The sequence below is a fragment of the Bombina bombina genome, chromosome 1 (genome assembly GCF_027579735.1).
Source record: "Bombina bombina isolate aBomBom1 chromosome 1, aBomBom1.pri, whole genome shotgun sequence".
NCBI classification, from domain to species: Eukaryota; Metazoa; Chordata; class Amphibia; order Anura; family Bombinatoridae; genus Bombina; species Bombina bombina.
In genome coordinates this window covers 1,081,464,726-1,081,481,935 of record NC_069499.1, presented here as the reverse complement: position 1 = coordinate 1,081,481,935, position 17,210 = coordinate 1,081,464,726, and the positions used below count along the sequence as shown (strand labels likewise).

Sequence of the window (17,210 nt, the reverse complement as noted above, 5' to 3'; positions counted from 1 at the left end):
CTGTCGAGGGGAAGTTATGCCGACTAGCTCTCCCCACGTGTCAGACCCTTCGCCTCCCGCTCAGGGGACGCACGCTAATATGGCGCCAATTACATCAGGGACGCCCATAGCGATTACCTTGCAGGACATGGCTGCAATCATGAATAATACCCTGTCAGAGGTATTATCTAGATTGCCTGAATTAAGAGGCAAGCGCAATATCTCTGGGGTTAGGAGAGATACAGAGTGCGCAAATGCTGTTAGAGCCATGTCTGATACTGCGTCACAGTATGCAGAACATGAGGACGGAGAGCTTCAGTCTGTGGGTGACATCTCTGACTCGGGGAAACCTGATTCAGAGATTTCTAATTTTAAATTTAAGCTTGAGAACCTCCGTGTATTGCTTGGGGAGGTATTAGCTGCTCTGAATGACTGTAACACAGTTGCAATTCCAGAGAAATTGTGTAGGCTGGATAGATACTATGCGGTGCCGGTGTGTACTGACGTTTTTCCTATACCTAAAAGGCTTACAGAAATTATTAGCAAGGAGTGGGATAGACCCGGTGTGCCCTTTTCCCCACCTCCTATATTTAGAAAAATGTTTCCAATAGACGCCACTACATGGGACTTATGGCAGAAGGTCCCTAAGGTGGAGGGAGCAGTTTCTACTTTAGCAAAGCGTACCACTATCCCGGTTGAGGACAGTTGTGCTTTTTCAGATCCAATGGATAAAAAATTGGAGGGTTACCTTAAGAAAATGTTTATTCAACAAGGTTTTATTTTACAGCCCCTTGCATGCATTGCGCCTGTCACTGCTGCGGCGGCATTCTGGTTTGAGGCCCTGGAAGAGGCCATCCAGACAGCTCCATTGAATGAAATTATTGACAAGCTTAGAACGCTTAAGCTAGCTAACTCATTTGTTTCTGATGCCATTGTTCATTTGGCTAAACTAACGGCTAAGAATTTCGGATTCGCCATCCAGGCACGTAGGGCGCTATGGCTTAAATCCTGGTCAGCTGATGTGACTTCAAAGTCTAAATTACTCAACATTCCTTTCAAGGGGCAGACCTTATTCGGGCCTGGCTTGAAGGAAATTATTGCTGACATTACTGGAGGCAAGGGTCATACCCTTCCTCAGGACAGGGCCAAATCAAAGGCCAAACAGTCTAATTTTCGTGCCTTTCGAAATTTCAAGGCAGGAGCAGCATCAACTTCCTCTGCTTCAAAACAAGAGGGAACTGTTGCTCATTCCAGACAGGCCTGGAAACCTAACCAGTCCTGGAACAAGGGCAAGCAGGCCAGAAAGCCTGCTGCTGCCCCCAAGACAGCATGAAGGAACGGCCCCCTATCCAGAAACGGATCTAGTGGGGGGCAGACTTTCTCTCTTCGCCCAGGCGTGGGCAAGAGATGTTCAGGATCCCTGGGCGTTGGAGATCATATCTCAGGGATATCTTCTGGACTTCAAAGCTTCTCCTCCACAAGGGAGATTTCATCTTTCAAGGTTATCAGCAAATCAGATAAAGAAAGAGGCATTCCTAAGCTGTGTGCAAGACCTCCTAGTAATGGGAGTGATCCATCCAGTTCCGCGGACGGAACAAGGACAGGGATTTTATTCAAATCTGTTTGTGGTTCCCAAGAAAGAGGGTACCTTCAGACCAATCTTGGATCTAAAGATCTTAAACAAATTCCTCAGAGTTCCATCATTCAAAATGGAAACTATTCGGACCATCCTACCCATGATCCAAGAGGGTCAGTACATAACCACAGTGGACTTAAAGGATGCCTACCTTCACATACCGATTCACAAAGATCATCATCGGTTCCTAAGGTTTGCCTTTCTAGACAGGCATTACCAATTTGTAGCTCTTCGCTTCGGGTTGGCCACTGCCCCGAGAATTTTTATAAAGGTTCTGGGCTCACTTCTGGCGGTTCTAAGACCGCAAGGCATAGCGGTGGCTCCGTATCTAGATGACATCCTGATACAGGCGTCAAGCTTTCAAATTGCAAAGTCTCATACAGAGATAGTTCTGGCATTTCTGAGGTTGCATGGGTGGAAAGTGAACGTGGAAAAGAGTTCTCTATCACCACTCACAAGAGTCTCCTTCCTAGGGACTCTTATAGATTCTGTAGAGATGAAAATTTACCTGACGGAGTCCAGGTTATCAAAACTTCTAAATGCTTGCAGTGTCTTTCATTCCATTCCACGCCCGTCAGTGGCTCAGTGCATGGAAGTAATCGGCTTAATGGTAGCGGCAATGGACATAGTGCCATTTGCGCGCCTGCATCTCAGACCGCTGCAATTATGCATGCTAAGTCAGTGGAATGGGGATTACTCAGATTTGTCCCCTCTACTAAATCTGGATCAAGAGACCAGAGATTCTCTTCTCTGGTGACTTTCTCGGGTCCATCTGTCCAAGGGTATGACCTTTCGCAGGCCAGATTGAACGATTGTAACAACAGATGCCAGCCTTCTAGGTTGGGGCGCAGTCTGGAACTCCCTGAAGGCTCAGGGATCATGGACTCAGGAGGGTAAAATCCTCCCAATAAGTATTCTGGAGTTAAGAGCAATATTCAAGGCTCTTCTAGCTTGGCCTCAGTTAGCAACACTGAGGTTCATCAGATTTCAGTCGGACAACATCACGACTGTGGCTTACATCAACCATCAAGGGGGAACCAGGAGTTCCCTAGTGATGTTAGAAGTCTCAAAGATAATTCACTGGGCAGAGTCTCACTCTTGCCACCTGTCAGCGATCCACATCCCAGGCGTAGAGAACTGGGAGGCAGATTTTCTAAGTCGTCAGACTTTTCATCCGGGGGAGTGGGAACTCCATCCGGAAGTGTTTGCTTGACTGGTCCATCGTTGGGGCAAACCAGAACTGGATCTCATGGCGTCTCGCCAGAACGCCAAGCTTCCTTGTTACGGATCCAGGTCCAGGGACCCGGGAGCAATGCTGATAGATGCTCTAGCAGCTCCTTGGTTCTTCAACCTGGCCTATGTGTTTCCACCGTTTCCTCTGCTCCCTCGACTGATTGCCAAAATCAAACAGGAGAGAGCATCGGTGATTCTGATAGCGCCTGCGTGGCCACGCAGGACCTGGTATGCAGACCTAATGGACATGTCATCTCTTCCACCATGTACTCTGCCTCTGAGGCAGGACCTTCTAATACAAGGTCCTTTCAATCATCCAAATCTAATTTCTCTGAGAATGACTGCATGGAGATTGAACGCTTGATTCTATCAAGGCGTGGCTTCTCCGAGTCAGTCATTGATACCTTAATACAGGCTCGGAAGCCTGTCACCAGGAAAATCTACCATAAGATATGGCGTAAATATCTTTATTGGTGTGAATCCAAGTGTTACTCATGGAGTAAGGTTAGGATTCCTAGGATATTGTCCTTTCTCCAAGAGGGTTTGGACAAAGGCTTATCAGCTAGTTCTTTAAAAGGACAGATCTCTGCTCTGTCTATTCTTTTGACAAGCGTCTGGCAGAAGTTCCAGACGTCCAGGCATTTTGTCAGGCTTTGGTTAGGATTAAGCCTGTGTTTAAAACTGTTGCTCCCCCGTGGAGCTTAAACTTGGTTCTTAAAGTTCTTCAGGGAGTTCCGTTTGAACCCCTTCATTCCATAGATATTAAACTTTTATCTTGGAAAGTTCTGTTTTTGATGGCTGTTTCCTCGGCTCGAAGAGTCTCTGAGTTATCTGCCTTACATTGTGATTCTCCTTATCTGATTTTTCATTCAGACAAGGTAGTTCTGTGTACCAAACCTGGGTTTTTACCTAAGGTGGTTTCTAACAGAAATATCAATCAAGAGATTGTTGTTCCATCATTGTGTCCTAATCCTTCTTCAAAGAAGGAACGTCTTTTGCATAATCTGGACGTAGTCCGTGCCTTGAAGTTTTACTTACAGGCTACTAAAGATTTTCGTCAAACATCTACCCTGTTTGTCGTTTACTCTGGACAGAGGAGAGGTCAAAAAGCTTTGGCAACCTCTCTCTCCTTTTGGCTTCGGAGCATAATACGCTTAGCCTATGAGACTGCTGGACAGCAGCCCCCTGAAAGGATTACAGCTCATTCTACTAGAGCTGTGGCTTCCACCTGGGCCTTTAAAAATGAGGCCTCTGTTGAACAGATTTGCAAGGCTGCGACTTGGTCTTCGCTTCACACCTTTTCAAAATTTTACAAATTTGACACTTTTGCTTCTTCGGAGGCTGTTTTTGGGAGAAAGGTTCTACAGGCAGTGGTTCCTTCCGTTTAAGTTCCTGCCTTGTCCCTCCCATCATCCGTGTACTTTAGCTTTGGTATTGGTATCCCACAAGTAATGGATGATCCGTGGACTGGATACACTTAACAAGAGAAAACATAATTTATGCTTACCTGATAAATTTATTTCTCTTGTAGTGTATCCAGTCCACGGCCCGCCCTGTCCTTTTAAGGCAGGTCTAAATTTTAATTAAACTACAGTCACCACTGCACCCTATGGTTTCTCCTTTCTCGTCTTGTTTCGGTCGAATGACTGGATATGGCAGTGAGGGGAGGAGCTATATAACAGATCTGCTGTGGGTGATCCTCTTGCAACTTCCTGTTGGGAAGGAGAATATCCCACAAGTAATGGATGATCCGTGGACTGGATACACTACAAGAGAAATAAATTTATCAGGTAAGCATAAATTATGTTTTTTTCCATTTGTGCACTCCATTGAAGTCTATGCGGAGAAGAAGTTAGCAAGGTTGCGATATCCAAAGTCTAACAGTTAGCATGCGTTGGCTTTACCTCACCTGCAATCATTTAACTTTTAACATGTAATAAAAGTTCACTTCTGGTGGTGTTTGAGTATGAGCAAAAGATCAAAATAGCGAGCCATTTGTAATCTGTTATGTCGGCAGTTTACACATCTAGTCAGCTTTAAATCTACCTTTATCCACTATAACAATCAGGGCTATAAGCAAGATAGCTGTAAGGAAAGAAGCGTAATGTGCAAAGTCAGGTAATATTAGCCAGCAAGTCTAATAAAACATATAAAACTAGCCACTTCTGGGAGGAACTCATGGCTATCCATGATCCATCCTATGAATTACCATTTGTTTCTATGTCCTAAAGTCAGCTCTCTTCACTTCTTCATGGTTACCACTCTTGGTCATCATGGTCTTCTCTCTCTTGTTAATCTCACAGCTCCCCTTCTTTCCCTAATGTCCCCACTCTTTATATTTCCAACTTCCTCAGGCATCTCTTTCCCAATAGCTGCACATCTTATCCTCCCTGTGGTCATTTCACTTTTGTTAATCGCACAGCGTCCCCTCTTCCCCTACCCTATAGCATTTTTTCTGTCATCAGATGGTGACAGTCCACAAGTCATCATGTGTGGTAATATTCCTTTCCTGAACACCAGGAGGAGGTAAAAGACACCCTGACAGTTTAAAATCCCTCCCACTCCTCATCATTCTCAGTCTTTTTGCCTCTTTGATTAGGAGTGAGGTGAAAGTCAAGTGCAAGAGCTACTCATTGTTTTAAGGGGGATGCTCTAACCAATCCTCAAACTAACCTGCTATTCAGAAGGGAAGACAAGGCGTTATCAGCCAGGCAGTTAAAGGTCTTTTTGCAGTGAAGAAATGTTGCAGGCCTCCCAGGTGAAATGGGGACTTATCTACAGTGAGCTGCTCCTTGTGGACCCACAGCCCTTCCCAGGTGAAATGTGGACTTGTCCACCAATCCTCTGGGTTGAGATGTTGTTTTACTGATTTAGATCCTTGGCAACTGTGCATGCTCAGACAGTGGAATGGGGATTATGCAGACTTGTCTCCCCAGATTCAAGTAGACAAGGTAACCAGAGACTTGCTCCGCTGGTGGTTGATTCAGGATCACCTGTCTCAGGGAATGAGTTTCCGCAGACCAGAGTGGGTCATTGTCACGACCGACGCCAGTCTCTTAGGCTGGGGTGCGGTCTGGGACTCCCTGAAAGCTCAGGGGTTATGGTCTCGGGAAGAGTCTCTTCTCCCGATAAACATTCTGTAACTGAGAGCTATATTCAATGCGCTCCTGGCCTGGCCTCACCTAGCGAAGGCCAGGTTCATAAGATTTCAGTCGGACAACATGACGACTGTAGCGTATATCAATCATCAGGGGGGAACAAAGAGTTCCTTGGCGATGACAGAGGTATCCAAGATCATCAAATGGGCGGAGGATCACTCTTGCCACCTATCTGCAATCCACATCCAAGGAGTAGACAACTGGGAGGCGGATTATTTGAGTCGTCAGACTTTCCATCCGGGGGAGTGGGGTTTTTGCCCAATTAACTCAACTATGGGGCATTCCGGATATGGATCTGATGGCGTCTCGTCAGAACTTCAAAGTTCCTCGATACGGGTCCAGATCCAGGGACCCCAGGGCGACACTAGTGGATGCATTGGCGGCGCCTTGGTCGTTCAATCTAGCTTATGTGTTTCCACCGTTCCCTCTCCTTCACAGGCTGGTAGCCAGGATCAAACAGGAGAAGGCCTCGGTGATCCTAATAGCTCCTGCGTGGCCACGCAGGACTTGGTATGCAGACCTGGTGAATATGTCATCGGTTCCACCATGGAAGCTACCTTTGAGACAGGATCTTCTAGTACAAGGTCCATTCGAACATCCAAATCTAGTCTCTCTGCAACTGACTGCTTGGAAATTAAACGCTTGATTCTATCTAAGCATGGGTTTTCAGATTCAGTTATAGATACTCTGGTTCAAGCCAGAAAGCCTGTGACTAGGAAGATTTACCATAAGATATGGCACAAATATATCCGTTGGTGTGATTCCAAGGGTTTTTCTTGGAGTACAATCAAAATTCCTAGGATTCTTTCCTTTCTCCAAGAGGGTTTGGAGAAAGGTCTTTCAGCTAGTTCTTTAAAAAGGGACAGATTTCTGCTCTGTCTGTCTTGTTGCACAAACGTCTGGCAGCCGTGCCAGATGTACAAGCATTTCTACAGGCGTTAGTCAGAATCAAGCCTGTTTACAGACCTATGACTCCTCCATGGAGTCTAAACTTAGTTCTTTCAGTTCTTCAAGGGGTTCCGTTTGAACCTTTGCATTCCATAGATATCAAGTTACTATCTTGGAAAGTTCTGTTTTTAGTTGCTATTTCTTCTGCCAGAAGAGTTTCTGAATTATCTGCTTTGCAGTGTACTTCTCCCTATCTGGTATTTCATGCAGATAAGGTAGTTTTACGTACCAAACCTGGTTTTCTTCCAAAAGTAGTTTCCAACAGGAATATTAACCAGGAAATAGTTGTTCCTTCCCTATGTCCGAATCCAGTTTCAAAGAAGGAACGTTTGTTACACAACCTAGATGTGGTCCGTGCTTTAAAATTCTATTTAGAAGCAACAAAGGACTTTAGACAAACATCATCTTTGTTTGTTGTTTATTCTGGTAAGATGAGAGGGCAGAAAGCTACTGCTACCTCTCTGTCTTTTTTGGCTGAAAAGCATCATCCGATTGGCTTATGAGACTGTCGGACGGCAGCCTCCTGAACGAATTACAGCTCACTCTACTAGAGCTGTGGCTTCCACATGGGCCTTCAAGAACGAGGCTTCTGTTGATCAGATCTGTAAGGCAGCGACTTGGTCTTCTCTGCATACTTTTGCAAAATTTTACAAATTCGATGCTTATGCTTCTTCGGAGGCTGTTTTTGGGAGAAAGGTTTTGCAAGCCGTGGTGCCTTCCGTTTAGGTAACCTGACTTGCTCCCTCCCTTCATCCGTGTCCTAAAGCTTTGGTATTGGTTCCCACAAGTAAGGATGAAGCCGTGGACTGGACACACCAATGTAGGAGAAAACAGAATTTATGTTTACCTGATAAATTTCTTTCTCCTACGGTGTGTCCGGTCCACGGCCCGCCCTGGCTTTTAGTCAGGTTTAAAATTTTTTATTTCTGTACACTACAGTCACCACGGCACCCTATAGTTTCTACTTTTTCTCCTAACCGTCGGTCGAATGACTGGGGGGCGGAGCCAGAGGGGGGCTATATGGGCAGCTTTTGCTGTGCTCTCTTTGCCATTTCCTGTTAGGGAAGAGAATATTCCCACAAGTAAGGATGAAGCCGTGGACCGGACACACCGTAGGAGAAAGAAATTTATCAGGTAAGCATAAATTCTGTTTTTCTACTCCCTCGAAAACTCTGACCTTTTGGAACTGATTTGGGCCGATTGGAAAGCCAGCTACAATACCCAATGGTTGCCTAATACCGATCTATAAAATTAGTGGGCCCCCCCCCCCCTCCTTGATGACTTTCGATTTTTGTTCAGGCACTGATCAGAATTTAATCAGTTATTTGTCCAGTTTCTCCTCCTTAGAATCTTAATCCTCCTTTTGAGTTGATGCATGGTTTTGACCTTCAGCTTTTATCTTGGAAGGCTAGAAAAGTCTCTGAGCTTTCAACTTTGTTGCACAAACCTTTTTCAGGATATTTGCACTGTCTATTCTTTTTTCACCAAGTTGGTATCTACAGATACTATCAATATGGAAATTATGGTTCCATCTTTTTGTACAGCTAGAATTCTAAGTTGTAAGAGCTCTCAAATAGTATGTGGAAGCTACAAAAGATTTCAGGAATTCTTGTCTTTCTGTTAATTTTTCTTGCCTCACAAAGGTCAGAAAGTAATGTCTGTTACTTTAGCACTTGGCTTGAAGTCTTAATTTGCTAATCTTATTTGGTTGCAGGGAAACCTCCCACTGAGCGCATTACTGCTCATTCCACTAGTGCAATTGTTGGGCCTTTCTTAATGAGGCTTCTATTGATCAGATTTTTAAGGCCCCTACTTGAGTTTTTTTTTTACACACTTTTTCTACATTTTAGCGCTTTGATGTGTATGCTTCTTCTGAGGCTGCCTATGGCAGGAAAGTTCTGCGGGCTGTAATTCCTGAATAGTAACATCCAGCCTTTACTGTTTGTCTCTCCCCCCCCCTAATTCATGGTGGTCTCGTATTGATTCCCACATGAAATGACTCGTGGACTCGCACGATCTGATGAAAGAAAACAAAAGGTATGCTTACCTGATACATTTCTTTGTTTCATAATGGTGAGATTCCACAAGCTCTGCCCTTTCTTTTTGTTCAGGTTGAGGCAGCACTTGTTTTGCACTTCTTTGCCCTGCTTAATTTTTCCTGTTTTTTCCCTCTTCTACTTGGCTATATATGTATGACTGAGGATCATGTGAAGCGGGAGAGATTTAAAGCTCGGGTGTGTTTGGGTGTTTGCCTCCTCCTAGTGGATAGGAGGGGAATATTCCTATAGGTGATAACTCGTGAACTCTCACCACCCATGAAATAAATGAATTTATCAGGTAAGCATAGATTTAGCCCCCCCCCCTTTATTCTTTGCCTGTTTCACACTGAATGTCTGTCGCTCTTTTCTACTCCATGGCTTTTCCCATCCCTTTTGACGGTCACATGGAGATCTTTAAATGTGTTTTATGTTAATGTCTGAAATAATATATACTATTTAGCTTAATTTAATTTATTTATAATGAACAATTTATGCAGGAATGAAAAAAAGAGGATCTGCTATGATGGATTCTTGCCTTTAGTACAAGTCTTATCCCATCCGTTGATATGAGTCTGTACGTTACCTTGTTATTCTTGCTGCCTAGCGCTGTGTCATACTAATTCTATAGTTTATTATCATATACATTAGTTTCAACAGTGACTATTTAACAACAGGTGATGTAGGGAATGATGCAGACCCCATTTCCATCCCTGGTCTGTACCCCATGGTTGTCTCTCCTCAACTAATCGCTTGTTTTATTTTTCTGACACATGGTTTTCTCCTTCTGTTCTTCTGACACTTATTTCTTCCCTACCCCATAACCGTAATCTATCTCTATCACATGACTATTTCCTTTATCCTATAGATAACTAATATGCTAACTTCATAGTCAGGTTTTCTCAACTCCAGCCCTAAAGTTGGCATAACAGTCCAGATTTTACAGGTTTTTCCTTATTTTACGACCAGGTAGTCAATCACAGTTGCTAAGCTACTGAACAGCCCAAAAAAAAGGAAATACTTAAAATATCACTTATTAGGTCATTTGATTACTGTAACTGAGAAACTCTGGTTTCTCTCTGGTTCCCATGGCTCTACTACTTCCTCAACCAACAACGCTCTGGCTTCCTCTGTCCCTTCCAGTTTCCTGTGACTCTCTTTTCTGAGTTTTTTCTTTAAATAAGCCTCTCTTCCTTAGCCAGGGACAAATTCACATTTGTTTATTTATCGTGTCTTCTTTCCTGGTTATTTTTGAGAGAACAGCTTTAACGTTATAATTGCTCTGTGAACTATAAATGTACATAGAACTTTTATGCATGTATGTGTGTTCAGTGTGAAGGAGAGTATTTAAGTAATTCCACTGTTAGCCCTGCGGAATCTGTTGGTGCTCTACAAATAAATGACAATAATAATAACCTGTCACACTTCACAATCTGAGCACATTCATCCTTCAGAACATTTAAGGCATATAAACTTTACAGTCTTGTACTCCCCTGTATTGTATTGATATGTTTGTATCTTTTGTGTTAGTAAATGGTATATTACTGCCTAATCCTCTCCCTGTGCCTCCAATCTCTGACAGGGAATAATAAATTCTGATTATTCACCCATGCATTATTTATGTTGTAGGAAGGGAAGCAGGCATCTCTAGCTGCAGACTTCTCGATCACACAGTTTAAACACCTGGGACGTCTACTGATGGTTCACGGAAGGAACAGCTACAAAAGATCTGCAGCACTCAGCCAATTTGTCATCCATAGAAGCTTGTGTATCAGTACTATGCAGGTATGTAACTCATCTCTATGCTGTTTACAACAGTAAAATAAGAAAGTTTAAAGGGACTTTAGATTGTGACATTTTCTTCCCTCAGCGGTGTTCCCAATGATCTTATCTACCTGCTTGAGTTTATCAAATTGTATACAAGTAGATGTTTTACCTTTATTTTGTAGTTTGAAATATTTATTTTGGCTATAGAAAAGCTATATAAACAAAACACAGCAGCAAAATCCAACCCCCGCATGGGGGACAGTCCATTTGGAAGTGTGTTTCAGGAGCTGATACAATGCAATCATATGAGCTGCATGCCTGAGTAAATTTTTCCTTTAAAGGGACATTAAACACTAAATACATGCTAGATAGAATGATGCATTCAAAGAAAAGATTAGTCCATGACTAACATGTAGATGTATTTTTTAAAGTTGCATTAGTTGTTTAAAAAGTGACAAAATAAGTGTAAAGTTTTAGTGTCTATAAAACACTGGGAGCTGCCATGTTGTAACTTGTGTTACCTTCTCTGCTGTGGCCAATTAGGGTCAGTTATAAATAGGTCACTAGAGTGTGCAGCCAATGGTTGTGCTGGATTTAACAGTGTTCTGCACTTCCATTTCTAACAGGAACTGAAAAGCTCACAATTTCAGAATGGAATTACAGGGAAAGAGGACAAAATAAATAATAAAAGTATATTGCAGAGTTGTTTTATTATATACAATTTATCATTTTATATTACCATCTCAAAGTGTTTAATGTCCCTTTAATGTGAGATGTATGCAGTCCCCAAAACTTTGACCCAGTTTAAAAAGACCAGCAAGTATTTACCAATGCTCCTTCTAAAACACATTTCATCACATCTTTGCTGAACAAAAATTTTAAATTTGCTGTATTCTTTACAGTTCCTTCAATTTCAATTGTTGATTAATTTCTGAAAATGATACACAAATATCTAGATGACTGATAGACAACTGAAGGAGTTTTATTTTAATATCAAACTGATGAGGTTAATTTAGCTCCACAAAAGAGGAAATTCTCTTGGGGTGGATTAATGTTATGAAATGAATAGACCGTAACAGCAGTTTTTTGTTTTTGATTTTTTACAAAATAAAAAAAACTTTTAGCTTAAAACTGGGACTGGAACTGAAGATCCAAGCTATTAAAGCAACAATTATTTTAATAAAAGCTCTTGTCAACATATCCACGTTGTAAAGAAGCCAAATACATAGAAAATGTTAAAATAATCTTAAAAAATCATAAGCAGCTTGTCTGGAATTAAGTGATACAGTGGAGGTAAAACAATGGCTGCAACCCCCATTGCCCCTAAAACCTATTAACGCTAAACTGCTGCACTCCCTAATCAAATCATATATTACAATCCCAAATTGCTGTGACCCCTCAACCACTTAAACCTGCTAACCACTATAACTGCCAATGAGAATGTTATGGTTAGGGGTTAATAGATATTGGCAAATTTTAGCGGATGGCAGCTCTGGCTGGTTATTGAGATGGGGGTTAATGCAGTTTAGGGATTAAAAATAAATGTGATGAATTCTTGCAGATTTAATAGTGCGACTAGGAAGGTAGTTAGGGATATACATTTTTTGTAATTTTTTTAATTACTTTTTTTGTACCTTTGCTAGTTATTAAACAAAGAGAACAAACTGGTTAATGTGTTTTTTTTATTGTACACTCTTTTTGGATAATGAAAGAAACATGGTGGGCTTTATTGCCCCTTTAAGGTTCTAGGATGGTTATGAACAGATACTAACATAGATACTGTATACTTATGCAGAACTGCCTTTTTTATGAAGTTTTATCATATATCTCTTCAGGTTTTAGCAATGCAAGTTGCCTTTTTTTCTGGCCTAGAGAATAAACAAGTTTTAATATCCAAATCCTGTCTTTATCTCAGGATATTCTGTGTTTCTCTCATTTAATGTACTGTAGCTTGGCCTAAAATACTTCTATGGCATTTTTTGGGAGGCTGCTATAAAAATCTACAAATATCCAAGTTTATAAACAGAAGGAAATATTACAATTGAAGTGGTGACAGAAAACATCATGCAGTGACTAATAAATGTAATAGAAGGAAGTTCTTTCTTCTCCAAACAATGTTATGCAGAATAAACAATCCGTAAAATGGATGTGAGTGTATAATAACCAAAGCTGGTATTAAAAGATTCATTTATGTTTTTTACGTAATTGTTACTGCTAAATGCCTTGTAGCTGAGCAGTGTAATGCTTATTTCTCAACATCATTTTTGTTGAGAGATTGGTGCAGTTTTTTATTTTGTTTTATTATAAATTCAGCTTTTATGCTCCCACAAAGTAACTGGGCGTATGTCACTAAAGAAATTTAAACATTTTGAAAATGTTTAAAATTTTTGCTTATATGCCAAAGGATTGTTGCTGACAGTGAGTCGCACCCTTTTTTTGCTTTAGAACATGTTTGCTTACCTTTTAAAAAATATATCCAACATTCTTGATTTTTTTTATATATATCTTTTGACAATTTGAGGCTTTGTAAATGTAATATACTATCAAAAATGTAAATACAGTGGCCCATAGTTATCAAGGTCTCGCGGACCTGATCCGACACTGCGGATCAGGTCCGCCAGACCTCGCTGAATACGGCGAGCAATACACTCTCCGTATTCAGCGTTGCACCAGCAGCTCACAAGAGCTGCTGGTGCAACGCCGCCCCCTGCAGACTCGCGGCCAATCAGCCGCCAGCAGGGGGGTGTCAATCAACCCAATCGTACTGGATCGGGTTGATTTCCGGCAATGTCTGCCTGCCTGCTCAGAGCAGGTGAACAGGTTATGGAGCAGCGGACTTTGTGACCGCTGCTTCATAACTGCTGTTTCTGGCGAGTCTGATGACTCGCCAGAAACACGGGGCATCAAGCTCCATTTGGAGCTTGATACATATGCCCCAGTGTATTCAATGTTTTATTTTTGTTTTTTCCATAAGACCTTATTCTGTGTAGCACCATAAGCCTTGGACTGCGATACTTAAAGCTGCCCAACACCATATTAACTTTAGCAATTACAACATCTTGTGACGTCATTTGTTTTAAGACCACCATATTGGTGCCACTCCGGCTAAACATCTGTTTTAGATAACCTTTTTGACAGCTACTCAAATAAATGTTATATAGTACAATGTGACAAAGTCAACTTATAGCAAAATCTAGGTCAGAGCACAGTGTATGTGAAGAAAGGATAATAAAATTAATTTTAGTAGTAGGGATGGATGAATGTTCCTTCACATTCATTATAACTATATGTCTGGTGTATTTGTTCATGCTAAATAAATGCAGATTGATTGCCTAACATATTCATTGGGGGGTGCGGTGATGTTGATTCTCATACTCTTCTTTGTAGGCCTTTTGGGGAACATTTATCCTTCCATTTAAATGTAAAAATTCTGACATTTGTCCACTCCTATTTACTAGTCATTATGTAGCTCTGTTACAGCTAAACTAAAGAAGGGGCACAAAACCCTAAATACTACATTTGTAAATAGAAAAGCTCAAAGTACTGTAAGCAGAGTTGGCTTAAAAAGTTTAGAAGAAACATTTAGGTGATGGTAAATCCTAGCATTTGTGAAACACTAGTATTTACCAGTGCAGCAAATAAAGGGGATTTTCTGCCATTAATAAAATACTTCATTTAAGTAAAATACTTCATGCTGAAAGTTCCTTTATTTGTCTGCAGCTTTCACCGTGCTGAGTGCCTCAGGCAGCCCATGACAGAATGCTTTTTTATCACTAAGGAGACGTTTATACCTCTTAGCCAATAGATGTGCGCCCCAGCTGGCATTATGCTAGCATGCCTAGATCACCTCAGTGATAAAATAGCGTTCTGCCATGGGCGGCCTGAGGCGCCCAGCGCGGTGAACGCTGCAGACGAATAAAGGAACATTCACCGTTAAGTATTTTATACTTCATGACTGAAAGTCCCTTTTATTTGTTCCACTGCTAAATCCTAGCGATTCACAAACAATCAAATCACTTTATTAAAGTTAGTGCAGGTAAGGTGTTTGGTGATCAAATTGTTAAAAACCTCTGTACTAGGGATGAATTATGTGCTGCATTATTGACTGCCTAGTTTGCAGTTCTACATAATAATCAGAAATACTGGATTTTGGTTACAGTTTCAATGTATCCAATATGTAAAATGCACTGTGGCACCATTTACACATGTGTGCTAAACGTAAAGGGACAAAAAAGTAACAATTAAACTTTATTGATTCAGACAGAGCATACAATTTTAAACAGCTTTCCAATTTACTTTGTTTAATTTGTTGAAAAGGAGTATCAATGCACTACTGGGGGGTAAGTGTTGATTGGTGACTGCATATATTTCTCTTGTCATTGGTTCACTTGATGTTTTTAGCTATCTCCCAGTAGTGCATTGCTACCCATTCAACAGAGGATACCAAGAGAATGAAGCAAATTTGATAATAGAAGTAAATTGGAAAGTTGTTTATAATTTTAGACTCTCTCTAATCATGAAAGAAAACATTGGGGTTTCATGTCCTTTAATGGTGGAATGAAGAAGTCTATTTAAAAGGACACTAAACACTTCACGTACCACATTTTAAGTATAGATGCCACCAATATGGAATATCACATCACTGCAGGTATCTGAAGTAGAGTTACTGCACATGTGCAAAATGTGAGCACTGGAATGCATTGAAAGCCAGATTTCAATATGGAGGCACCCATGACTAAAGGGAGACGGGAAATCAATTCAATACTATTCTTCTAAAAAGTATTTAGTGCTTACAGTGAAATAGCAAATTGTTCACCTGCATATCTCTTTATAATAAGATGTTGTACAGTAAAACTTTGTTTACATACAGATTTAATAATGTTAATATATGTTGTACATACCAGATGTTGGTTCACTTGGTCATCTCTTGCCTCAAGTCTAAATTTATAACACAGTAAAAAATGTGTTAACTAATATAAATTAGATAAAGTGTCACACTATTTCTGTAGATGTAGATATGTGCTCTGTTGTTTCAGACCACTTTCACTTTTTTTTCCCTGTAAAGCAGTGAGAAAAAAGAAGGATATGGGCTTAAAGTATTTTGCCCCGCCCTCCCTATTTTAAGGTCATGCAGATAGTTATAAAAGCTGATACTTATGGGCACTAAACTTTTATTACAGCCACACTTGCTACAATTCTGATTGTGTCATTTTAAAGTATATAACATATACAGGGTCAGTATTAAATAGTTTGTTGCAGGAATTGTAGAGTTAGATTATGTATACAACATTTTACACTTTCAGTTTATACTTCCTCTCTAGGGAACTGTCCCCAGCTGAAAGTCATTGTTATGGTTTGCTATTCACAATGGCCTCAAATACACTTTAAGTCCCCTCATTTTGTTACTAAGAGTCTCAAGTTAGCTTTATTTGGTCCGTTAGTTTTATAAACACATTGCAACCACCTATTTCATTGGCCATAGTTAAAATGATTTGTTACTATAGTTCTTTCCCATGGAAGGAGGAAGTCCAGTGTACTTCTATTCTACCTTTAAAGGTCCGTGAAAAAAATTAAGTGAAAAAAATATTTTGTGCTCTAATTTGTTAGAACAAGTAATGTTATCACTTGTGACCCTACAATGCTGTTTAGCTACTGTATGTGTTTAACCCCTTTGCAGGGGTTACTGGTCCCACACAGAAACTGCCACTGACCCAATCACCTGCTGGGGCATCCAACTAGCGCTGCTGATTGGATCAGTATCCTGATCTGATCAGGATCATCAGTTCACTGTGGCTCCTGTGTGATACTTTAACTATGTGCTTAACTCATTTGTGGAGGTTAAACACATAGCATTCCAGGGTCACTAGTGATATAATTACATGCTCTAATGAATTGGAGTATGTTGTTTTTTTCACTATAATGGCCCTTTAAGATTACACAGTGCTTGAGTAAGCGCCACCTATAAGCAGAGAGTTAGGTTTTAGCCTGTTTTATATTTAACAGATCATTTATAGTATGCATGTCTGTGTGTGTGTGTGTGTGTGTGTGTATAAGCAATGGCTTGCACTCACTGGTCTTTTGCAAAAAATGTGCCTTTAATGGCACGTTTTTTGCAAAAGACCCAAAGGAAACGTTACATTAAAGGCACGTTTTTTGCAAAAGACCAGTGAGTGCAAGCCATTGCTTATTGTTATTTGTTTTCTGTTTGCATTCTGGCAAGTTGACTTAAAGTGAGAGTGCTCTCCATTTGCTCATTTATATATATATATAAACATCACCATGATAGGAGGAATAATCACAGTTGGGGCAGCCATTATTATTATTTGTTTCTGAATGTAGCAACAGATAATAATAGAATCTATGAGTAAGTATATTAAAAAGCTTTCCAAAAATAAATAAATAATACAAATGTGTGTGGGATATGGATAGGGAAATGTAACAGGTCAAACTTTA

The 17,210-nt window shown here is 40.8% G+C and overlaps 1 protein-coding gene across 1 annotated transcript in view; it reads left to right on the top strand.

Moving 5' to 3' along the window:
* Positions 1 to 17,210, top strand: part of ATP9A (ATPase phospholipid transporting 9A (putative)) — a 421,913-nt gene that overhangs the window by 345,717 nt on the left and 58,986 nt on the right. Inside the window, exon 23 of the mRNA XM_053693787.1 lies at positions 10,620 to 10,775. Within this exon, the coding sequence (XP_053549762.1) occupies positions 10,620 to 10,775 (156 nt within the window). The remainder of the gene's footprint in view (positions 1 to 10,619; positions 10,776 to 17,210) is intronic.